Below are 26,246 nucleotides of genomic sequence, written 5' to 3'. Positions count from 1 at the left end.
TTTCTAAATACTTTTTAAAGATACTACAGAGCATAACAGTCCTTATCAAACAAAGATATAAATAATTGTTCTGGCACAAATGCAAGCTATTTAAATCCAAAACATGTTTATTACTTGAACAGTTATATTTCCGCTTATAGGTTTAACTGTTGTATGTCATGATGCTGACCTGATGGTCTTAAAACATGTCTGCATCCTGTTGTAAAACAATGATGACTGCTTTGGCAGAGATTTTTGGGAACATGACATTTTTATAAGTTTTCTGCATTTCACAAGGATAACATTCCTCAAATAAATATTTTAAACCTATCACATGATACATACGCTATTAAATCTCTGAACTCTTGACAGTCAACAAAAGTCTAAAGTACAGTAATATTGCCAGTCCCTTTTGAAAACGTGTATTTTCCTTTTTATTATTTAATTTTTTTATTAATACCTGGCTTATGTGACGCGACCTATCCATGCCAGGTATTTTTCCCTTCATTCTCTTTTGGAAAAGGTGGAGTTTCCAAGAATGAAAGACCCCTCTGTGTGCACCTTGGACCTCCGCCCGTCTCTTGGACGTGTCAATTTAAGCCTAGGCAAAACCTGGTCACCTTACAGTCTATAAATCTTGAAACCTCCTGTGCTTCGAGATATCTCAAAACCTTTTATGACAAGCCGTAGAGTAATTTCCGTCCGTGTTGACGAGCTGAGCTGTATTTTGGACTTTGAAATCTCGACTCTCAAATATAAACCTAGAAGTCTTGAACTGCCACACATCTGCGCACGCGGGACTTAGAGATGGGCAGTTGGGTTTTCCTGAGTATTCTGCTTGTCGCTGCGCATTACGGTAAGAGCCTTAAAAATGGGATATTCATATATTATGTAGGCTAGTTTAATAACATGCAATATGATTTAAAATTTTTATTAGCACTTAAAAAATCAAACTATTCATTGGTTAAAGAAATTTAATATTATATTATAAATCAACTGCTGCAGTGTCGGGACAGAGTACGGTAAGGTGGTGCACTATTTCATCCACGGAAGAGGACAAATGCAAAGCCATGGCGGAGGCCTTCACCAGTGCGTCAATACGGCCAACACTGCGCTGTGTCCTCGCCTCATCTAAAGCCGAGTGCGCTCAAAAACTCACTGTAAGTAGGCTACACTATTCTGTATATTTAATATGACATATTTAACAAAAAGACGTCAAGGAAAATCTAGTAACGTTCTGTAAAATGTGTTTTTTTTTGTGAAAAAATTACTGTTTATTAAACAGTAAATTGTAGTAGTCCATGAATACTGCACTGAATGTAGGCTGATACCGTAATAGTTAGGCTTCAATATTGTAAAGTTTAAAAAAATACTTTAGAATCTAAGAATTTTACTTTTTAATATAGCAAATACTAAAGTTTTTTTTTTTTATTCATGTGGGCTGACTAAAAAAGTAGCATGAAGTAAAAGAACAGATAGATCATATCTTATCCACTGGATGCAGATATAATAAAACAGATGTTGATCAAATGTTCTGGTTTCCAAGGGAAACAAGCTTATATAGCATACAAGTTTTTTTAAATCTTAAATAACAAAGTTTTTCTGTGAGGGTTTTGTTTATGGGTTATGGGAAGGGGATTGAATATTCTACAGTTTGCATGCGTGTGTAATAGGCATAGGCCGGATACCGGTTTCAAGGTATATCAAGGTTTCAAACAGTTAAGGTTTCAAAACCACTAAAATGTTTTGTGATACCGTCTCCAAGGTAGGTATAAGCTGTGTTTATAAAAAAAAACTCAGTAAATCATTAAGTCGTGTGATTGAGTTGATGTTTAATAATATACATTATACAATAATATACAGTAATATACATTACGAGAATATTATTTATTTTTTGAAAGCATATTATAATTTAAAGGCTTTATTTTTACCGGGCATTTGAAAATAACACATTTTAGTGTTGCAATAGCAAAACCGCAATTAGTTTTCGATGAAGGTTATTATTCCGCCAGAATATACCAGCCCATGGTAATATATCAAACATTTTTTCATTTTTTTATCGAAAAAGCTTATTAAATAATGTGCATTTGTGAACAACTTTGACAGAAAAAAGAAGTTGATGCATTTTCAGCCACTGTTAAAGACATCTATGACAATGGGAAACAAACCAGCTTCAAAATTGCAGCCGGAGAGTCTGGAGCAGATGGTATGTAATGTTGCATTATTTTAATGGCATGATTCCATATGTCACTTTGACTGTACTGTAGAGATCATGCTAATTGTACCTCTGAACCCTGGTGAAATGCATATAGATATAATAATTCAATGTCATAATTAGGTTAATTATTAACAGTTAGTGCCTGTATCCTTATTTTAACGATATTCAATTCAATGCAAATGTTGATACATTGTAGCGCATTTCAAAATTTCACATTGAAGTAAAGCAATATAAATAATTAAAGACATTATGCATGTGGATTTAGCATTAATGATTTATTATCAAAAATATTAAAGTTCGTCATGTCGGGAGTGTATATCAGTTGTTTATTGCCTCTAATGAATGTCCATTAGGCTATAATATAGTGCACTGTAAAACAAACCTGTTAAAACAACCTGGTTTTGCAGGTCAATTCGACCTACTATTTTAAAAGGGACATTTCACAAGACTTTTTTAAGATGTAAAAGAATTGCTTAAAATACCATATAGATAATTTATTATAACATGTTAAAAATGCCACTTTGTAGTTGTGCACTAAATGGCAGTGCTGTGGTTGGATAGTGCAGATTAAGGGGCCGTATTATCCCCTTTTGACATCACAAGGGGATCCAAATTTCAATGACCTATTTTTCACATGCTTACAGAGAATGGTTCACCAAAACTAAGTTACTGGGTTGATCTTTTTCACATTTTTTATGTTGAAGAGCACTGAGGACCCAATTATAGCACTTAAACAAGGAAAAAGTCATATGATATGTCCCCTTTAAGTTTTGACCTGTTATAAGTTGACATAACTTATAAAAACAAATTGAAATTATTTAACTTATATTTTTATGTTACTTTAAAGATTTTGCTGAATTTACAAAAAACGCTACATTTTCACAAGTCACTCAATGTTTCTTCTTTTAATGGCTACAGGGAAAGGAATAACCTACTATGGTGTCGCTGTGGTAAAAAGGGCAAATTCGGCCATCAACATCAACAACCTAAAAGGGAAGAACTCTTGTCACACAGGCAAGCACCGTACAGCTGGCTGGAACATCCCTGTAGGGTATTTAATTGATAGTGGAAAGATGTCTGCAATGGGATGTGACATTTCCCAAGGTACTCCTTAGATGTGCTGCCGTGTTAAACTGTCAAACTGATTTGGCTGTTATCAGATGGAAAAGTATCTTGTGGTTTACATTGCCTTGTTAGGGTTTGCTGACTTCTTTAACGCCAGCTGTGTCCCGGGGGCTAAAGACGACCCCCCATCCTTGTGTGAACAGTGTGCCGGAGATGGGACAGGAAAATTTAAGTGTGACGAAAGCAACAGCGAGAAATACTACTCATATAATGGAGCATTCAGGTATCATATCAAATAAAAACATTATCTGCTTGTTAAGTTATGACGTAAGGAATACTGTTTTTAGGGTACAAGCCTCCACTCATTTCAATAGAAGGCGTTTATGAGCACTGTTTATTCATATTACACATTTACGTGAAAATTGTAAAAAACTCAAAGTGTACACTGCCGTGTCCAGGCTCATGGAGTCACCGACACCAATATATTAACAATTTGTAAAAAAATCCATGTCCATGAGTTCATGTCTGGTCATCTCGGATTTTGTTATGGAAATAAAAAATATTATAAGTGCATATTACAGTGATTTTTTGTTATTTTGCTATGGCATTTGAGATAGGTTGGACCCAGAAGCGGTGCATGACGTCAGACTTAACAAGTGGTTTCACAATACCCAAAGTTATTCTGTATATTTGTAGCAATGATATATGAAATAATTTAAAGGGGACAGAGAATGAAAAAACATTTTTACCTTGTCTTTGTTGAATAATGGTAGTCTACCCACATTCACAAACATACAAAAAGTGCTAGACATGCTAAACATCTCAGTCTCATAGAAATTCCTCTTTTAGAAATGTCAGCCAGAAAACGGCCCAATCTGAAAAACTGATGCGTATGACATCACAGGCATCTAACTGCCCCTCCACTTTAAAATAATTGGCTACATTTTTTGAGTGGCACCAAAGTCAGCCAACCAGTAATGAGATTGCAAGTTAAGCCAGTAGGGGGAGCCAAATAGGTGCAAAACCACTTGTTTAAAATCCCCCACCCTAATAGAGCTATCTGAGAGAGGTTTTTAGGAAGCTTCTAAGGCATTACAGACCCAATCAAAAACATTTTTGTCTACATGTCACATCACAGAACAAGGATAAATACTCCGTTCAATCATTCTATGTCACCTGTAAGCATGTCAGTTAACTGTTGTTTTTGGTTCTGTAGGTGCATGGTCGATGGTGCAGGAGATGTTGCCTTTGTGAAGCACACTACTGTAGGCGAGAACACTGATGGTACAGATACACTCTAAATATATTGTGAATGGCACAAGATCATGATGTTCTCTATGAAACTGTTTAAATAATAACAATGATTTTTCTTGTATGTTGTTGTATACAATGAACTGTATGTTTGTGTGTTTTGACTCAGGTAAAGGGGAATCATGGGCTCAAGGGCTTAAGTCAGATGACTATCAGCTCTTGTGTCAGGATGGTACTCGTAGTCCAGTTAAGGATTATGAAAAATGTAATCTGGCCAGAGTTCCATCAAGAGGCATTGTGGTCCATAATGACATCAGTAGTTCGGTGGTTTACAACATGTTGCGTGAAGGGCTGGTATGATTATTTTTAAATACCGGAGACTTTTGTGTGATAGTAAAATGCATGTTTTATTGATTCAAGCATGTAGCCTATGTATTTTTTCTCTTTAGCAAAAGTCTGGGTTCTCCTTGTTCTCCTCATCGTCATTTGGTGGGTCAAACCTGTTATTCAGTGATGATTCAACAACATTTATTGAAGCTGGAAAGGAAAACTATATTGAGTGGATGGGCCGTAGATACTATGACGTACTTAAAGCTATGGACTGTTCAGCGTCTGGTATGTAAATGTTTGCGTCTTTGTTAAACTACAAAAAATGTTGTATTTATAATGTTTATTTCTCTGTGTGTAGACGTTCCTTCTGACCTTCGCTGGTGTGTCTTGTCTTATGGAGAGCAGCAAAAATGTGCAGACATGGCCGTGGCATTTAACAGCAAAAGTTTGGTTCCCAAGATTAAGTGTGTCTTTGGCACATCTGTGGAGGATTGTCTAAAGAAAATTAAAGTATGAAAATCAAGACAATTTTGTTCAAATTTTCCCCCAACTGTGGAACCAAAGCATTTCTTTTTCCATATAATGAGAGAAAATGACAGCTGGGGGTGTCTAGCTCCATAAAAGCAAGATGAAAGTATCATGAAATAATCTATTTTTAAAGCCATATGATATTTGTGTGTGAAAAAAACTGGCTGAAAGGGAAGACATTGTTCACTGAAAATCCTCTCTGTCTGTCCAAAGTGACCAGTATATTTTGACACACTGGAAATTCACACTGGTTTGCAATGACATGTAATTTTCTGTAAACTTTGACTTTAACTATCAGACTCGCTTACTCAGTATTAATCTAAATCCTATGTTTTCCTGTAGAACAAGGAAGCTGATGCCATTACTCTTGATGGAGGTTACATCTACACAGCAGGCAAGAGTTTTGGTCTGGTACCTGCTGTTGGGGAAAGCTACACAGGTTAGAGCCATATATCAATACTGTACCAAATACAGGTTCGAATCCTGCAGAATACGCCAAAACTGTTAGATCAGGTCTCCACACCAGACAAAATAAAAAATGTACGATCCAGCCCCAGACGCCAGATCACGTCAGAAGATATAAATTTACTCATTACTCATGGATGGGGGGGTAGTTTTTAAGGCATTTAATAAAATACATTAATTTATCATAAATTCTGTGTAAGTATTATACCTAAAAAAATAAGGCTACTATCAACAGCACTATGTTGTATAATATAATATGTTTTATTTAAATAAAGTTTTATGTCATACATTTTCTTTGGGGGGCCGTGAAGGGATGCACCATACCCAAGGAGGGCACACACTAATAAAGTTTGAGAACCACTGCTGCATAGTATAACTGTTTGGGTTACACATTTTAATCTAGGAGAGATGTACTGTAAGTAGTACCCAACAATGTTTTATTTATAACTGATGATTCATTGCAAGGACTTTTCACAAGCCAGTGTTATTCTCCCTGTGTTTTAGGAGACACTGATGGCAGTATTTATTACTCTGTTGCTGTGTTGAAAAAGAGTAACAGTAACATCCAGAGATTCAGTGACCTCAAGGGCAAGCGCTCTTGTCACACAGGTTATGGCAGGACTGCAGGCTGGAACATTCCCATGGGTTTGCTTATAGAGAAAGGCCTTATCAGACCACAAAAATGTGAAGTACCTAAAGGTACCTATTTTTGCAATACAAAAGTTTTTTGTCGTACACTGACATAAATGGCATGTGTTATTCTGCTATACTTAATGTTTGAATCTGTCCTAGCTGCTGGGGAATTCTTCCAGTCATCCTGTATACCTGGAGCTAACCAGCCTGGTATCCCCAGCAACTTGTGCGAGCAGTGCATTGGAGACTCCAGTGGTAAAAACAAGTGTGAGAAAGGTCAAGACCTGTATGATGGTTATAATGGAGCCTTTAGGTAAATGGAGATTAGAAAGAGTACCTTAAACTTTGTTTCTTCTCCTTTGAGTAAATAGTTCATCACGGTGTCCATTTATATTCCCAGGTGCCTTGTTGAAGATCATGGTGATGTGGCCTTTATTAAACATTCCACTGTATTCCAGAACACAGATGGTGCGAAAATTAGTTGCTTTAAACCATTAAATTATGTCTATTATATGCAAGTAGTTAACAATTACTTTGGTAGTATTCTTATATCAGAATTGGTATTTCCAGGAAACAATACAGAACCTTGGGCGGTACACCTGCAGTCCCGGGACTTTCAGCTGCTTTGTTCTCACGATTCTCGTGCTGAAGTGACTCAGTATAGTAAGTGCAACCTGGCCCGTGTCCCCTCCCATGCTGTAATGATACGACCCTGTACCAACCATCACGTTATCTTTGGCCTTTTGGACAAAGCCCAGGTAACACACAGAACTCCAAATGACTTTTCCGCATTTTTAGTGCAATATGGAGATGGATATTGGAATTGTCTCATTTTACATGACTTTTGGTTTGGATCTTTCAGAGCTTTTTTGGAGTTAATTCTGCCTCAGGCTTCAAGATGTTTGAATCCAAAGATTATGAGGGAACAGATCTGATTTTCAAGGATTCAACCATCACCTTGATTGGCGTGGGAGAGAGGAAGACTTATGAGGATTGGCTTGGCAAAAGTTACCTGGATGCAGCGGTGGCCATGGAGTGTTCAGCTTCCTCAACAGGTATTATCAGTTTGCAACCTTGTGTAACACCTCACTTTTAATAGTGTCTTATTAGTTGGATAATTTTGATGTTAAAGAAGACAATAATTTGTAAAATAGATGTATAATTTCAAGGCATCCTCATTTTTCCAATGTGTAAATGTAACATTCAATTGAATTTATCATCTCAGATAGCAACAATGATGCGATGACCCTTTACAGAACTCTCTGTACCAGAGCATTTAAATGCCAAATTTTAGTCACTAGTCTTCATTTTGTGTGCATTTGTTTCTCTCTTTCTGCAGTGTTTTCCTTATCTTCGGTATTGTTGATGACCATTGTGAGCTCCCTGGTCTCTCTGTTGACTTCGTAGCAGGTCTGCTAGCCAAAGCAGGGGAGTCACCTCTCTTTGACTTCAGCCTTCATACCCATACCAAAATGTTTTAAGGATTTAATTTAAAATCAAGCTGTAAAATCAACAATAATGCACTTTATCTGTCTAGTATTTGTTTCTTCTGAATATAATACACAGTGCATAAATATGAAAGGGTCTGGGTCTGGGGGAAATTTAAAGGTCCAATTTAAAATAGGTAATACAATAAAAAAAAGAGAGTAGACTAAGAACTAATCATTTAAAAAAAAAAAACATATGTGTTTTTTCTCCTTTTTGATTGCCGAGGGCAATAGCCATACTTTATCAGTGCATATGCTTTAACATATTTATTGCATGCTGTTTATTGCAGCGTTTAAAACCTATATTTTATTATTGTGTGCACATGCCATATCAGGGAATATGCTGTGCAAAGCACTTTTCTCTATTATATATTTAAACAAGACATGCACGTTATTGAAAATAGTATGCACTGGAGCTGTACTACTGAATGGATTGAATTGAAATGGTTGTTTTCCTCATGTATTCTCTCCTAAGCTGAAAGCATATGGAAATTAGTTGAATGTTCAATATAAGCAATTTCGCTTTTATTATGTATTCAAATGTTTTTAATGCTTTTAAATTCAAAGTAACTTTTTAGTAATTTGATAGATCATCGACCTTGGATATGATACACTGAGCAGAGAATTGCTTTCAAAAGTTGGGAATACATCTTAAGTTACAAACCCTTGTTTCTTCATTCTGTTAAAATTATTGCAATGCAAATGTACAATCCCAACAACCTCAAACTGTAGTAATACTTTCAATATCTACAAGCAAATGAGGCTTAACAACTGACCTTAATGAAAAAAAAATGATTTAAAGATTTTTGCTTGATTTCTCAGTGGGTTCCTTTGGCCTGCTTTGTTCTTACTGCAGTCTGAAATTTAGATGTCTGTTTAATAACATTTTGACTTGCATATCTCTTTGATTGGCATTTCACTACTTCCCTTGTTAATTTTAAGTGTTCCTAAAATAGATTTATTTTTATATGTTGTTCAGATACCATATCAGTGTATATGTGCTGACACATTAATGTCATACATTAATGCTTGCTTTGTTGGATTTTTTCAATTAAGTGATCCAGTTATAACTAATATTTAGTTGCCAGGCCAGTGCGTCTGCTCAAATATTATCTTACATGAGCTTTTTACTCTTCCTAAATAAACAATAAACATGCATTAAAAAATGTTGGTTGTCTTTCATTGCTGCTTTGGCAAATTCTAAATCATATGACTTACAGTATAATAATGTATATATAGGATTTCTTGTTAGACCAAATTAATATCAACAAATCAAATATTTTATGACTGTTTATTCTCAACTAGATTTACTTTTTGAGGTCCAAATACTGAGAAAGTAAGGATGTTTTCATAGGTGCCTTTTTATAATGAATTAAACACATAGGGGTTTGCAATGGTTACTTTTTTAAATAATTAACTGTATCTTTCAGATTAGCACCATCTGCAGATCATTTTACTATGGTTTAGACCAGAGGAATTTAACTTTTTCTGACCAAGAACCCCTTAATAGATAGAGGAGGAGCAAGGACCCCCAGTACATTAAAGTATGAGATTAAGCATTTTGATATGACTGGATTTACATATTTTGATGGTTACAAATAAAGTTATTTTTGGAATACAGTACACAGTTTGCTTAATAGATTTTAATGTGTGCTCTTCATCTTAAATAAGTTTTAATGTTTATTATTAGCCCATTAATGCACTTTTAATGCATGCCTAAATTTTTTTATTATTTTAAATTCAAATAATATTTGGAGGAGACCCAGTACCACCATGGACCCTTAAAGGCATAGTTCACCCAATTTTTTTATTTGATTTATTAAACAAAAAATGAAATGCACACATTTGTCATAACACAATAAAGTAAAAATGGTCCTTAATGTAAAGCACAACTTCACTTCTAGTGAATTGGCATTGTCATTAGATTATTATTATTTTAAATTACATATTATTATTATTATTATTATTATTATTAATAAAACAACTGCAACAAATAAACACCCTTTAAGAAGGTACAATACAAATTTGCAATCACAATAAAACGCATACAGATAGGAATAACATAAGGGTAAGTAAATGATGACAGGGTTTTCAATTTTGGGTGAATTATTAAAAGGGGTCCTTCTTAAAGGCTCAAGGTGTAGCCTAAACTGTATATACTGTACTGTTTATCATTAAAACCTAGTGTGAGCAAAGGAAATTACTGAAAAGTATTGTAATTAATTAAAATAACATTGTTTTTTCGCAAAAAGATAAATTATACAATATTGCCTGTAAGAATGTTTAATTTAGTTTAAATTTTAATTTATTGTAGCCTAACTACACTATTCAACATTTAAAGTGGATCAAAAAAGTTTATCAAAGTTGTCCTAAGACAAGAAAGGGTATTGTTCAAAATTATAAGACAACTTTTATTAAAGGGTTTGGTCCACTTCAAATGTTGACTAGTATATGTGAATTTTATTGATTTATTTATGTTTAACAAATTGAAAAAATCTGTTAAAATAAAATTTTAAGCGAAATAATTTATTAAATTATTTATTTTTATCTTTGATTTATCTAATTGAAAGAAAAAGATCTTACGTTCAATTTGAGACTTTTATTTTAAACGTAGGAGGCCATTTTGAGTAACTGCTGTTGGTGTACTTCACAACACCACCGCTGTTTTCAAGTTTGCAGGTATTTCAAAGCGCTTTAATGTCTCGTTTTAAAAGAGGAGCACATGTGGACTCTCGAGCAGGATTTAGACAGGAGAAGGAAGACTGTCCTGTCCCATATGGATTATTAAAATCTGCTAGAAAGAGTGGACAGCTCAATTTATCCGGGCGCGGTCTCACTGAAGGTAAGTTAATGTAATTTATATAACACTTTCTGTTTATGCCTTAATCAGACAAAATATCACCACGGTAACCATGGTTTCCGCTGCAGAACATCTTTTAAATAACGTTTTATTATGAAAAAAATTAAACCAGCTGATAAGGATTTTTAAAGCCTCTGTTAGTGTGTTAAAGACCCATATTAACAAATTATTCGTTTAACGTTACACACATAATAAGTAACTTAGTGACTGTATTGTTTTGATGGGATCCGTGGTGGTTACCAAGGTGAAAGTCATGGTTGGCATCTTTTTGGTTTTGAGTTATACGGTTTAAGTTCCACGTAGGTTGACGTCATACGCCGATCGATCTGCGCAGCGACGCATGGATTCGAACACCGCTAATTTGAATGTTATTGGCTTTAGTTCCTAAGAGTGTGTGGAGGTTGAACTTAGACACACCTGAAGAAGCCCAGCAGAACTTGTCTTTTGGAGCCGCAGATCGCTGGTGGGAGCAGACAGATTTAACCAAACTTCTGTTGTCCTCCAACAAACTTCAAAGCCTCTCTGATGACGTCAAACTGCTCTCTGCACTGGTTGTCCTGGATGTAGGTCTCCACACCTCTCATTTTGTTTAAAATGTTATTATTAAATTTAAAGTGGACATTGATTGACAGCATATTCTGTTTTGTACCTTAAAATAAAAACAGAGTTCTTATTTACCAGCTTGGTGTTGTATTTACAGTAAGACTATGGAAACAGTATACTTCTTATTAAGTCTTGTTAATAGAAACAATACAATCAATGTAACTATTTTTTTAATAAACTACTATTTAGTTTCCCTTACTAGATTAGATTAGATTACATTACATGACATTATTATAATAATAAATATTAATATTATAAATATTTTAAAGGGACACTCCACTTAAAAAAATAGGCGCATTTTCCAACTACCTTAGAGGGAAACAATAGATTTTTACAGTTTTTGAAATCCATTCAGCCGATCCGGGCCTGGGTACCACTTTTAGCATATCGTAGCATAATCCATTGAACCTGATTAGACCATTAGCATCGCGCTCAAAAATGACCAAAGACTTTTGATGTTTTTCCCGTTAAAGATTTGACTCTTTTGTAGTAAGTCAGTGACAAAAACGGTTTGGCAAGATGAGAAATTCAAACAATAACATTTGCACCATTTTTATGAAAGTTAAGACTGAATGGACCTGAAAATGTTAAATGGAAAATGTTAAAGGGATAGTTCGGCCAAAAATGATATTAAACCCATGATTTACTCACCCCCAAGCTGTCCGAGTTGCATATTGTTTTTCAGACAAACACATTTTCGGATATTTTAGAAAATGTTTTAGATCTTTCAGTTGATTAAATGTAATGTTACGGGGTCCACAACCTTCAAGTCCAAAAAAAGTGCGTCCATCGTTCACAAAATAAATCCAAACAGCTTCAGGAGGATGATAAACAAAGGTCTTCTGAGGGTAATCCGCGCGGTGTTGTTGTAGAAATATCCATATTTAAAACTTTATTAACGTAAATAACTACCTTCCGGTAGCGCCGCCATCTTAGTCACGTCCGCATTCAGGATGAGAGCTTACGCAGCCTACAGAGGCTACTCTGCTGATGCTCTGTGCCCCCGCCCTCCAAATTTGTCATACGTTACTAAGAAAAGTGCGTACACTACGCTAATACTCTCTCCTGAATACAGAGGAGTCTAAGATGGCGGTGTGTTTGTCTAAAAAACGATGGACATATGCAACTCGGACAGCTTGGGGGTGAGTAAATCATGGGTTTAATATCATTTTTGGCCGAACTATCCCTTTAATGCTTTTTTGTAATATTTGTCCTGACATATGCTGAAAACAGATCTAAATAATCTTTGACAAATGATGTAAAAATGTATGTAAAAAAATCATATTTGACTATCATAATGATTATATTTTATTCAACCTTTTATGAATATATTTATATTTTCATTTTAAAAATACTAGTTACACCAATTGACACACAGCGGTTACACCACTTTGACATTTTTGCAATTATCCCCCAAATATTCTTTCAAAATAAAATAAAACCAGAATTTTTAGACTTGGTCCTCAAAAAAGAGAATGTATGCAAGTAATCTGCTAATTTATTTTGAAAATAATATGCCTATTTTCAAAAAAAGTGTCCCTTTAAATACCTGATTCTCACTGGTAAGTTACAGCATCCCAAGGTCTGTTGTCCCCTGATAACAACCTCTAAAACTCACAACACCCCACAACCCCCTTAGTGTGATACAAGAAAGGTTTTTATTTTGAGATAATTATGTTGTATATTTACACTGGGATCCAAGAGACTGCCACCTACTACCAATAATGCTTATATAATGCATTTTTAATACTCTTTAATCATAACAAATTACAGTTGTGTATTATCATCATAACTTTAAATTATGTTTAACGAAACTTAGCATGAATTTAAAAAAATGTTTAATGTCCTACTTTTGCTTTAATGATAGCATACACTCAGGCTGTCATAGAAAAAGAGATTTTAGAAGTATTAAAAGACAAAAAATGTATTTAGTTTTTCCCTGCCTTTTTCCAGATACATGACAATCAACTAAGCTCACTACCAGAATCCATTGGAGAACTAGAGCAACTGCAGAAGCTCATACTGAGGTATTCTTTTGGCTCCACTATACTGTACAATAGTACAAAGCACACAGTTCCTTATGTCTGTGTCCTCTCTACAGTCATAATAAACTGACAGATTTGCCCGCCGGTCTCTGGAGACTTACGAATCTACGATGTCTCCATCTGCAGCAGAACCAGATGGAACGGCTTCCACAGGATTTAGGGCAGCTGATTCATTTAGATGACTTTGTAAGTGATTGTGATCTTTTGGTCCTGAACAGCCAAACAAAACGGTTTACAAATAATGCTTCTTTTCATATTTTTAGCTAGTAATATCTAACAAATTAGATTCATATCTTCATGAAATAATCCACAGGTGTCCGATTAGTTGTAAACTATAGTTAAATTAGTTATATTTGTGAAATCTGTGATATTGCTTTGAAGAACATTGAGTGAAATATGTGAACTTTAATGTATTTTTCCACCTGATAGGATGTCTCCAACAATCAATTAACGGATATTCCGGAAAGCCTTTCAAAACTGACCAATCTTGTCAAACTGAATTTGTCCTGCAATAGGCTGAAAAGTCTCCCTCCTGCAATCAGTCAAATGAAAAGTAAGTCTGTCTTAAACTGGTTAGATGTCAGGTACATGATCATGTCCAGTCAGCTGGGCTGGGTTTCCCGATAACGATTAAACTTAGCACTTAAGAGCGCTTTCTACGAGCTACTTAACGAACATTCGTTGTTCATTTACGTGCGTTTCCCAAAGATGCACGTGAAACGATCGCTTGCAGCTGGGTTTTAAGTGCTACTTATGAGTCGCTATCCGTTTGTCAAGTGCTAAAATGTCACCAATAGAATGACTCGAATTTGTAGCAGAAGCTTGTTTATGCTAATGATCTTTAGCCGATGTGCACTAATATTTATTATAATATTTTTTTATTAGTGTTCAATGACCTTTTAATGTTTTAAAATTGTTCATAGTGAAATATTCTTTTCCGTATTTAGTTAGGACTCGTCCCACTGCAAAATGCCTTCTGCATTTTATCTTATAGTTTAGATTAGAATTATTATTTGTAATATGTTATATTTATTATAGGGATTATTGCATTGTACCGTATATATTTATTTGGTTTCTTTAATCAGATGCCATACCCTTCAAAAAAATTTTTTACTGTAGCCTAGATGAATTATAGCAGCAATTGGTAGGAACCATTTATCAGTTTGCTAGTACCAACTTTTACCAAAATTGTACCAAATATGTTTTCCTTCTTTATTAATTTATGTTTAGTCAATTAAATTATAGTTCTCGTTTGAATTTTAAATGTATTATATTAAAGTAATTTAAACAAATAAACAAAGAAAACCCCCCCAAAATAAATATAGCCTACATTTAAAACATTACATTATCGTTATTGCAGGAGTGCAATTTGCTCGTTGTCCTGCAGGTGACCTTGTAACACTGCTGTCTTACGATGCACTTATGAATGAACGATTACTCCAGAGCACTAGTAGATCTACGATGATTTTCAAGTGCTGCTTAAGCTACGAAGCTTTTGGGAAACGGTCCGTAATTCTAAGATGATTCGTACAATCGTTTTTACAATCTTCTTAGCCTTACGATGCTTTTGGGAAACCCGGCCCTGGTTATTACCTCAAAATATAAGTCTGTGTGAAAAGTCTTGCGTCACACATAGTGCCTGACGATATATCGGCAGACCGATATTATCGGGCGATATTAGGCATTTTCCAAACTATCAGTATCGGCATTCATAATGGCGATAAATGAATATTAAAAAAAAAAAACGGACGAAACAGCCTTCAACCATGTCATGAGTGTTTCCGTTGTATAGTTTGTCCACCAGAGGGCCCTCTACAACCTGCTACAACTGCTGTTAAATAAGCCGAGAGTGAAGCGGAATTACCTTGTAAATATCAAATTATTTTAGTTAAAACTCATAAATAACTACAAATAACTAATGTTAGGTAAAACTGTTAATGTTTTGTTATGCGTTTCTGGGAAAAAATATCGGCCGATATATCGGAATATCCGAATTTAAAACCAACAAACATTTGTATCGGTATTGGCCTTCAAAATCCATTATCGGTTGGGCTCTAGTTAGGCCTGTCACGATAACAAATTTTGCTAGGCGATAAATTGCCTCAGAATTTATCGCGATAGGCGATAACATTGATGCTCCGGGACCATTATAATAATGCAGATACACCTTTTCAAAGATCTAGAAACTTTTATTTCTAAACAATAAGTAATACTGGAACTGGAAGACATTTTAAATAACCACAAGAAATGAACAAAATAACAGGATGATTGCGTTTTAGGTGCATATGCATGTTTGTCGTGTTGCCACTTTTAAGTGCTACGTTTTTACCACAAATGCGACATAACGGCTCGGTCAGGTTTAGTGGTTCACCTCGGTCATTAGGTTTAAATCCAAAGTACTCCCACACTGCAGCTGTAGCGTTTGGTTTTGAAACTTGGCTGTTTACACTTGGTATTAAGATGTGTTTTTGATCAGATCACAAGTGGACGAGAGAGACATATCACATTTACACCTGGTATTTAAATCCGTCTCTTTTGTCCACTTTCGACCGCATCTGTCCTGAATACTGTGAGGGGTGGTCTGTCGAGACGGTGGGCGAGTCTCTCCGCTGTCATTTGAACGCCAGCGGGAGTAATTATGAGTTTATATGGACGCAAACTAATATTATATCCACTGCTTGTTTAGCAAGTAAACATGCTGCACAGTATTTTCTACATGTATATGTTAGAGCTTTCTCTGAATTTTCAGCGCAATTGATGAAATAAGATCGCGCAACTTTCACACGCTTGCAAAATGAAACTGCGGAGATCACCCGCTTTTAGTTTATCAATGAAAGGCTAAATATAGCACTGTTCACCTTGTGTCAGAAAAGTCAGAAAAGACGTAAAACATTGTGATCCGATCGATAAAAACGCATGTTAATGACAAGTGTAAATCCATCTTTTTCTCCAACTCTCGTCTTAACTAGTGTTTTCTCCTGCTACACTTCTCACGCGGTGCTCATCCTCCTCAGTACTCCTACTGTGATAGGCTACGCCAGGAGTCCCCCCTCCCCACACAGATCATGCGACTGACAAATGACTGACGAGGGTTCACTCCTTGTCACTCGTTGCACGGAGCGGTCATCCAGTCTCTTTGGTAGAGAGAGAGAGACAAGGAAAACAAACAAGCATGCAAATGTGAATTATCGCGGCCTAAAAAAATGATCGAGCTCATTTTATTTACCGTGCGATTAATCGATTTATCGTTTATCGCGACAGGCCTAGCTCTAGTCACACATCACTTCTTGGTTGCATAAGTCACTGGATGCAAAATATAAATGCAGTATTTTATGTTGTTTTATGAATAATAAGTAAGTAGATGATAAAGATATATTATTAAGATGTAGGGCTGGGCAAAAAAATAGATTTTTTGATTAATCGTTTTTTAAAACGTGGTCGATTCAAAATCGATTATCAAAGAGCGGAATCGATTTTTTTCTTTCATATTTATTTCAGCAAACATTGAACGTAAGATTAACGTTAATCTAATTACTAGTCTTCTACACTAGATGTCACCATCAAGTCAGAGGTATGGAAGCATTTTAGATTTCGCAAGCAAGATGATGACGACAATGTTGTGGCTTTTTATTTCTTTTTATTAATTACCCACTTGTAAACTGCTGTTCACTGTTCTTTTTTATGAATATAGTATTAAATCTATATTCATTGAGTTGAATCGAAAATAAAAAAACAGACCCGAGAACAGGAATCGAAAATTGAATCGAAATCGAATCGATTTGATAGCTTGTGAATCGAAATCGAATCGATCTGGGACATCTGAATCGATACCCAGCCCTATTAAGATGTAGTAATTCAATGTAATTTAAAGAAGCCTGAATGAGCAGTGTAATATCATGTGATTCTGGATATTTGGTAAAATTTCACCCTTTTTTATTTAACCCCGCTATCACTGCCATGGCCAGGGAGCTGTTTGGGCACCTCAGTTATTTCGTGCAGGCTTTGAGTATCGAACCAGCAATGTTTGAGTTACAAGCCCCAACTCTCTAACCATTAGGCTTTTAAGGAATGTCAAAGGAATGGCACGATTGACCAATTGAAATTGTGCATTCTAAAGAGACGTTTGTTTAACTCTACATTAAAGATGCAATTTGTATAATCTGCGCCAGATCAAATCAATAACAATGACGTAGATTAATGATGCTCTGAAGCAGCGTGGACTGATGGGATTTGTTGTCTTTAACTCAAACGCTGATGCCCATCAATCAGACGGGAACGAGAAATCATGTTACACATGATGTAAAGTAATCAAGTTTTATAAATGTTGTGTTTGATGACATAGTTTTTTTTTCATTATGTAAGGTTTCATGTAATGTTCAAAACGCAATTGTTAGTCATGGATGTTACAGTATTAGTCCAATACGATGGTTTGTTAACACAGCACAGAATTAAGTGTTCAGATGAACAAACTTATCATAAAAAAGCAAGTGGCCCGACAGACGCTATTACTTACGCTTTTGTCCACGACACTGTTGTCATGTGGTTTTTACGTCAGTAAAAGCGGTAACAAAGGGTCACGTAGATATTAACGTCATTAACAGGCGACTGCACTGCCCCTTGTCACTGTTTAGGGCAGCAATTTTCTCATAATTTACAAGTAGTTGAAAACATTATATTGTTAGTAATCAGCTGGACAAAATATATAACACCGAACTAGTGGTTTTTGGATATTTTACTACAAATATCTTACTAATTGTACCTTTAATTTGTTAACCCTTACAGACATAAGAATGTTGGACTGCTCCCGAAATCAGCTGGAAAGCGTCCCTCCCGTTCTGGCTCAGATGGAGTCTCTCGAACAGCTGTACCTGAGACACAACAAGTTACGCCTTCTTCCAGAACTGCCTTGCTGTAAAACCCTCAAGGTGATCAAAGATGACTGATGTGGTAGAATGATCAATTTCTTGATTAAATAAAGCTAACGCGGTGCAATTGATATTTTAAGGAACTGCATTGTGGGAACAACCAGATTGAGGTACTGGAGCCGGACCATTTGAAGCACTTGAGTGCTTTAAGTTTCTTGGAGCTCAGAGATAACAAGGTGAAGAGACTACCTGAAGAAATAACTCTACTGGAAGGCCTGGAGCGGCTGGATCTTACTAACAATGATGTCAGCAGGTGCTGTTCATATGATTTTTGTTATCTGACATTCAGAAAAAGCGCTTGGTTTGCACAATCCATTAGAAGTCTACAAGAAAACATGTCAGACGTACTTGGGTTTTGCATCTGAGCTCTTCAAACAAGTGGATAGAAATCTGTAAGTGTTTCTCTTTCTTGTGTGAAACAGCCTGCCTAGTGGACTTGGCACATTACCCAAGCTTAAGTCATTGTCTTTGGAGGGCAATCCACTGAGGGCCATCCGCAGAGACCTTCTGACTGTAAGTGCTCAATGTTTCAAAGCAGAAAAAACACTTTATCTTAGTTGGTCTTTGTGATGTCAGCACTGGAAAGGTCAGAAATAAAAGGTCTTAAATTACATGTAAGAATTTTGTCTTTTTTACAGAAAGGCACTGGTGAACTACTAAAATATCTAAGGAGTCGAGTACAAGGTGCATCAATATTTATTTGTTTGTAGAGTTCAGTTGTCCAGTATGGCACATCTTTTTCATTATAGGATCTTCTGTAATTTTCATTTTGGGGTTCTTCAATTTTAAAATATAGAGCAACCTGATGGGGACTTCAAAGAAGAGCCAAAAACAGCAATGACTCTACCAAGCCAGGCTAAGATCAATGTACATGCCATCAAAACACTGAAAACACTGGATTACAGGTACACACAAAAACAGACAAAAAATATTGAAAATACTTAAAAAAAACAGTTTAGTTATTGACTGTTTATGAATTGAGTTGTTCACTATTTATGTAATGTGTGTTATGTTTTGCTGAGAAGAAGCAGATTATGCTTGTCAGTATCCATATCTTAATTGTTTTTTATTTACACATTTTGGCATTGCAGTATAAAGTTATAGTAACTAAATGATTGTGTTAAAATGTCAACCCTAAAAAAATCCTTTAATTTCTTTAATAATTTAATTTCTTACGTATTTTTCTTAGTGAAAAACATGAGGCATCAATTCCCGATGAGGTGTTTAATGCAGTCGGTGACAGTGCTGTGACCAATGTGAATTTCAGCAAAAATCAGCTAACCTCAGTTCCACAAAGGTACACCAATTCCACCTTATAGCAGAGATACAATATTATACTCCACTTTTTTTGGTGGTTTGTTAAACGATTCTCTAATTTTTAGAATAACAGAGTTAAAGGACACTCTTGCTGACATTAACCTTGGGTTTAACAAGCTAACAACTATTCCAGTGGAATTTTCAAAACTGCAGCTGCTGGTACATATAGATCTCAGGTAAGTCCCCATATAGCTGATCATTTTATCACTTAAAACTCATCTTTGAGCATCATAAAATAGCATATAAAAATGTTTTTCGTGTGACAGTAATTTCTACATGCTAACAGCTTGAATGTAATACCCTCTCATTTAGTATACGCAGATCTATGAATATGCAAATTAGTCTCCGCCACTACTCAACCGCACAGCTTAGATCATAGATGTGAAAATGCAAATTAGTTCTCCACCTCCATCCTTTCAAAAACGTAAATATATGCTTATTTTAGAGGTATCAGAATAGGGATGCATAACGATTAATCGCGATTAATCTATAGCAGAATAAAAGTTTTTGTTTACATCATATATGTGTGTGAACTGTGTATAATAACTTTGTATAGATAAATGCACACACATGCATGTATGTATTTAATAAATGTTTACATGTGTATATACATTTGTATATTTATGTATAATTTATATTATATATAAATACTTAATACATAAATATATATTTTTCTTAAAATTATACATGCATGTGTGCATATTTATTTATACATAATTATTACACACAGTTCACACACATATTTGATGTAATCAAAAACTTTTATTTTGCTATAGATTAATCGTGATTAATTGTTATGCATCCCTATTTCAGAAACATAACTGCCAAGTCCGGTTTCACAATGCGTACATAAACGGAGCGTTAGCAGCACTAATATAACTGCGTTTAGCACTGATTTTAGCAGGTAAGACTTTACACTCTGCTTGTGAGTTCAAATGTGATTAATTAGACAAGGCGATTTCAAACCGGAGAAATGAGATGTCTTTTAAAAACTCAAATATTGTATTATGGACAAAATAATCAGCAATGGTGTTGAATGATGAATTTGCACATGGTTTGTCTTATGGTGCTTTTCCATTGCATAATACCCCATGGTTTAGGTCGGGTCAGCTTACTTTGGCTTGGTTAGCTTTTCCATCGAGTTTAGTGTCACTTCAAAGTGGGAGGGATTATAGGCGTGTCGTTATATTTGCGCTGCCTACTGCTGTGACATCATACAAGTGAGAGCATTGTTGGAATGCTATACATTCCCATACTGTCATTTATTTCTCAGTCCGTCACAAAATTTAAATTGACCAACACAAATAGATGTTTGCACATCACGTTTATTGCTGTGGATGTTTTTTAGCGCTAAAAGGGAGTTTGGGAACGTACAGCAAAGCACAGATGACAACAGGTTTACTTGAGACAGCGCAGGCTAGCACAAAGGTAAAGCTAATCTTTTACATTATAGTGATGACGCTGGTAGTAGGGCTGTGCAGATTAATCGTGCAAATGCGCGTTTTCTCAATGAATGAATTACGGTTAAATGCCGCCACATCCAAAAGCCAGAGTGCACTCTCGTTTAGAAACTCCATTTGTGCCACAGAAGTATCATCACAAACGCTATTCCAGGAAATGTCTAAAAGCATATTTATATTGCTGTTCTTCAGATTGTTTCAGGTATTTTATGATAATAAAGAATATTTTGAATGATTGTGTTTTGACCAGTGTTGCTTTTTTCAATTCACGTTATAAACGACTCAAACTCATAGTCATTTTAGATTGATAAGGGCTTCCTACTGATCACAGAGCCGTAGTACACGCACAAGCTGTGCATGAAACGCAGAATCGGAGCCTTGCAATTCAGAATCGATTTCAGGCAGGTCTTTTTAATGGGGAACGCAATGTATCGTCACAGCCCTAGCTGGTAGTGATGTTCTCTCAGACCAATCAGTAATCTACAGTGTTTTCAAGTTTTTGTATCAGCTCAGGTCGCTTGGTCCCCAACCAATGTGGTACTAAAAAAAGTATCGGGTACTGCGTACTGCACCCAGTTGAAAAGACCCCAAAAGTAATCTGACCCGACCCAAACTGTGGGCTACTATGCAATGGAAAAGCACCATTAAAGCATATTAAAAACACCATATTGGCAAATAAACAGCTATAAAAACCTTGATATTCCTAAGAAAAAAGAAACCACATATGGGCTGCTTATGAAGATGGCTCACTAATACTGCCCTACAAAGGCAAAAGTCCTTTGCCTTTGTAGGGCAGAATAGAATAAACATTTTGTTTTTCACTTTTATTCCTGTTTGTTTGTTCATGGAGCACAAATAAAGGCAGAGTATTAATCCCAGTCACCATTTACTTTCATTGCTTTTTTGTCCATACAGTAGTGAATTGTGACTGAGCTTGCCTAACATTCTGACTTTAATGGGCTTAAATCAATTTAAGGTAAATGAAGACAGATTCATGTGAACTATTTATTAAACTAGAAGTAAAAAATAAAACTGTAAAGAGTGACAGCCATCTTTTTTTTTGGTAAATATGTAGGTACAAAAATCCATTCTGTTTTTTTCTAATGGGCATTTTCTGAATTCTGATATTTTGTGTTCTAATAAATCTGGCTTTAAAGACAACAATTAGGGCTGTCACAATGATTAAATAATCGTCTCATTGCGATTGTTTGACGTCATCGCAATGATTTTAAGATCACCGCAATGATTGCACATCTCTCTAAAAACACAAGGGGGAGCTGCAGCACCTATATATACAAGACAGTATCAGATGGCGCTCCTTAACTAACAGTGCAACATGATACATTGCAAAGCCATTTAATACAGTGAAAAAACAGCATTCAAAGAAATGCTGCAAAACTTTGATAAGCAGTATAAACTGCCAGATAAAACATACATTTCCAAATTTAGGGAAGTTAAGAATGCTATTCTTAAGGATTTGATTTTTGCAAACTACAGACATGTGGTCCAGTACTAATATAACCTTTAATAAATAGTAGAATAGATTTTCTACTATTTAAAGGAATAGTCCATTTTCTTAAAAAAACAATCCAGATAATTTACTCACCACCATGTCATCCAAAATGTTGATGTCTTTCTTTGTTCAGTCGAGAAGAAATTATGTTTTTTGAGGAAAACATTGCAGGATTTTTCTCATTTTAATGGACTAATAGAACCCAACACTTGATACTTAACTCAACACTTAACGTTTTTTTTTCAACGGAGTTTGAAAGGACTCTAAACGATCCCAAATGAGGCATAAGGGTCTTATCTAGCAAAATGATTGTCATTTTTGACAAGAAAAATAAAAAATATGCACTTTTTAAACACAACTTTTTGTCTAGGTCCTTTACTGTGTGACCTAACGTAAATGTGTAGTGACAGAGAGAGGTCACGTGTTACATATATGAAACGCACATTTGCGGACCATTGTAAACAATAAACTGACACAAGACATTAATTAGTATCATTCCACATACAACAACGTCGGAACGCTCCTCTAACTCAACACTTGTAAACACTGGGGCGGAGTTTCGCATACGTCATCCGTGACCTCTTGACGTCATGACGTATTGTGTGGGGTCACGCTGGCGCATCACAGGACCGGAAATAGACAAGAAGTTGTGCTTTTAAAGTGCATATTTTTCTTGTCAAAAATGACAATCGTTTCGCTAGATAAGATCCTTTATGCCTCATTTTGGATCGTTTAGAGTCCTTTGAAACTCCGTTTTAAAAAACTGTTAAGTGTTGAGTTAAGTATTAAATGTTGGGCTCTATTAAAGTCTTTTCTTTTAAGAAAATTGACTAATCCTTTAAGGCCTGTTTTGGTATTGTCAGTTTACTTCGATTGCATTTTTTATTTCAGGTTTTTTTTACATTAGACACTTTATTTTGTTTATTTCTCATGAACAAATATCAGTTTTTGAAAGATATTCATTAAATAATTACTTTTAAATGTGTGTTGTTAACCTTGCAAAATATTTAATTTAAATAATCACAACAATGTGTGGAATTTGTTTCATGAACAAACAAAAACATTTATGAGAATTGAATGTCAAAGCCCTAAACAGGCTTTATTAATTGTCATAATCGTCTCTAATGTTTTAGACAATTAACCGTCAGCCAAATTTCATAATCGTGACAGCCCTAACAACAATAATGACTTTGAAAAAGATCCCTTACTTCTAAGGACACTCAAACATGACATTACAATCAACTAAGATGTACTGAAATAACATTTTTTTTCTTCAGGAACAATCTACTGATCTCATTGCCCATGGAGCTGGAAGCACTAACTAAACTGCGCAGTATTATTTTATCTTTTAATAAGTAAGTTCTACCAAAACCGTTTTCATCCCACTTATACTGTAGAATTGTTTTAACAGAGAGATAGTTTATTGAATTTTAATAAATACACTAGTCAACATTTGAAGTGGATCAAAACGTTTAATAAAAGTTTACATAAAACCAATACCTAATACCCATTCTTGTCGTAGGACAACTTTGACAAACATTTTTGATCCACTTCAAATGTTGACTAGTATAGTTGGAGGAAATACAGTACTGTGCAAAAGTCTTAGGCCACCACCATCAGACCTGATGTTTTAGAAGTTTTAATGTCCATCCATATTTATTTTTCAATCTGTTTTATTAAGATACAAACAGAAAATACAGGAAATATGTACACAAAAGTTTTCAGGACTAAATGTCGTCTTTAGGCATCGTCTGTTTAGTGTGACCTCTCTTGGCACGAAACACTTCTTGAGCGTTTTTGAGGAGACTGAATTACAAAGAATAATTTCTATAAAATTTGAAATTAGGAATTAATTTTATTTAGGTTAGACGGTGTCTCTGCAGAGTTTTGCTCCAACCCTAATCAAACATACCTGATCCAACTAATCAAGGTCATCCTAGGCAGATTAAACTTCAGGCAGGTGGGTTTCAGCTAAACTAAGCAGGACACCGGCCCTCCAGGACAGAGTTTGGTGTAAGGGGAGTTTACCCTAAAAGCTTGACACAACCGTTTACATTTTTATATAGTGTTTACTATGTACACTGTATTTTCCGGTTGTATTCTATTAAAGAGACTGATAAATAATTATATATATATGATCACTATACAATTGCAAAAACAACTTCCGGTAATCTTATTCTGGCATAGTGGCCTAGGACGTCTGCATAGTAGTGTATATTTAATGATTTGTTAACTTTTTGATAATACGTGGAAAGTTGTGGTGTTTGGTGTGGACTGAATCTTTATATACATTTATCCTAAGGTTCAAGTCTTTCCCAGAGGTGTTGTACCACATCTCATCTCTCGAGACCATTTTAATGTGTAACAATCAAGTTGGAGGTATCGATCCTGTTCGACTGAAGATCCTAAATAGGCTGTCCACCCTAGATTTGTCCAACAATGACATTATGCAAGTGCCACCAGAACTTGGCAACTGTATCAGTCTGAGGTAAGGATGATGTTTTCTTTGCTATACTAATAAACTATAAGGATTATTGCTATTTACTTTCAGAAGGTACTGGAGCATTGAATATGTGAAGTTGTACTAGTGCTTGTTGTTTGTTATGTGATCTGCAAGATCAGTCATTGAGTTTAAATGTTTTGTCCATGTCTTCAGAGCTCTAATGCTTGATGGGAATCCTTTCCGTAATCCAAGAGCTGCGGTCTTAAGTAAAGGAACGGATGCTGTACTTGAGTATCTCAGAAGTCGAATTCCAGCGTAATCTTCTCTTCAATGTAAATTCAATCATCACCATTGCACAACAATCAATTCTTGTGCCATAACAATTACTACCAAATCAAATACTTCTTGTGTGCTACATCTCAGTAGAAATTGTATGATTTACATTTCAAACACTGACCAAAACAATTTACGTTTACAGTCATCTCCTGCCACTCTTGTCTTAACATTTGAATAAGATAAAAGAATTTTCTAATGAAATCTTTTACAGATAAACCATCTGCGTGTTTGTACTGAAACTGACATACCAACCAAATAAATAAATAAAGAACTTGTTTGTGTTCAAGTCTAAAGTTCTTGCCGGCGAAATATTTAATATTTCCCAGTTAAAAGGCACTATAAATAATAAAATATTTTTGCTTGCACATTAGGAGCATTTATGTACTGTATAAACGGTAAAAGAACGACCAGTCTTAACAATAGTGACATTTTTATTATTTGTACAATAAAGACTTTGATACATTATTCAAAACAACTCTTAGATACCGAAAAATTCTGTACTCCAAAGCCGAAAATGGCTCCAATATTCGCGGAACAGCATTGGACTTTCTTCTCCTTTTTATGCATGTTTTAGTTATTTAAAATTTTTTAACTAAAGTTTATTTGAAATATGTACATATAGCATCTGCAAAATGCATTCTAGACACAGAATTATAAGTCAATTACATATTTGCAGTAATACAGAAAAAAATCGGAAGGAGGAAACTTGCATGTGCAAATAAATTATATGATAAATTGTCACTAATTCCTGTTAACTAAATTGAATAGTTTCTTCTAGATATAATTCA

The 26,246-nt window shown here is 35.1% G+C and overlaps 2 protein-coding genes across 2 annotated transcripts; both read left to right on the top strand.

The window, feature by feature from the left end:
• The first annotated feature begins 184 nt into the window (after positions 1-184).
• On the top strand, positions 185-9,112 carry meltf (melanotransferrin). Its single transcript, XM_065264775.2, has 16 exons — positions 185-835; positions 985-1,139; positions 2,086-2,185; positions 3,116-3,301; positions 3,395-3,545; positions 4,479-4,546; positions 4,683-4,867; positions 4,963-5,128; positions 5,202-5,353; positions 5,714-5,810; positions 6,341-6,535; positions 6,629-6,782; positions 6,870-6,937; positions 7,040-7,227; positions 7,332-7,524; positions 7,809-9,112. The coding sequence occupies exons 1-16, from the start codon at positions 787-789 to the stop codon at positions 7,874-7,876; spliced, it is 2,175 nt and encodes a 724-aa protein (XP_065120847.2). The 5' UTR covers positions 185-786; the 3' UTR covers positions 7,877-9,112.
• A 1,442-nt stretch (positions 9,113-10,554) lies between these two features.
• lrrc40 (leucine rich repeat containing 40) lies at positions 10,555-25,724 on the top strand. Its single transcript, XM_065240387.2, has 15 exons — positions 10,555-10,798; positions 11,198-11,379; positions 13,373-13,446; positions 13,521-13,650; positions 13,894-14,017; positions 18,247-18,389; positions 18,470-18,642; positions 18,812-18,902; positions 19,028-19,073; positions 19,186-19,294; positions 19,579-19,686; positions 19,772-19,882; positions 23,957-24,034; positions 24,982-25,167; positions 25,336-25,724. The coding sequence occupies exons 1-15, from the start codon at positions 10,654-10,656 to the stop codon at positions 25,439-25,441; spliced, it is 1,806 nt and encodes a 601-aa protein (XP_065096459.1). The 5' UTR covers positions 10,555-10,653; the 3' UTR covers positions 25,442-25,724.
• The last annotated feature ends 522 nt before the right edge of the window (positions 25,725-26,246 follow it).

This window comes from Paramisgurnus dabryanus, chromosome 7 (assembly GCF_030506205.2).
Source record: "Paramisgurnus dabryanus chromosome 7, PD_genome_1.1, whole genome shotgun sequence".
NCBI classification, from domain to species: domain Eukaryota; kingdom Metazoa; phylum Chordata; class Actinopteri; order Cypriniformes; family Cobitidae; genus Paramisgurnus; species Paramisgurnus dabryanus.
Note: the sequence above shows the minus strand (reverse complement) of the source record. Positions and strands in the feature narration are given on the sequence as shown.

Excerpts from the sequence above, each read along its gene's own strand:
- meltf (XM_065264775.2), top strand. The coding sequence starts at position 787 with ATGGGCAGTTGGGTTTTCCTGAGTATTCTGCTTGTCGCTGCGCATTAC. Across the intron at positions 5,811-6,340 it reads TGTTGGGGAAAGCTACACAG|GAGACACTGATGGCAGTATT; the intron begins GTTAGAGCCATA and ends CCTGTGTTTTAG. Across the intron at positions 6,938-7,039 it reads TGTATTCCAGAACACAGATG|GAAACAATACAGAACCTTGG; the intron begins GTGCGAAAATTA and ends TGGTATTTCCAG.
- lrrc40 (XM_065240387.2), top strand. The coding sequence starts at position 10,654 with ATGTCTCGTTTTAAAAGAGGAGCACATGTGGACTCTCGAGCAGGATTT. Across the intron at positions 18,643-18,811 it reads ACTAACAATGATGTCAGCAG|CCTGCCTAGTGGACTTGGCA; the intron begins GTGCTGTTCATA and ends TGTGTGAAACAG. Across the intron at positions 19,883-23,956 it reads CTGGTACATATAGATCTCAG|GAACAATCTACTGATCTCAT; the intron begins GTAAGTCCCCAT and ends TTTTTTCTTCAG.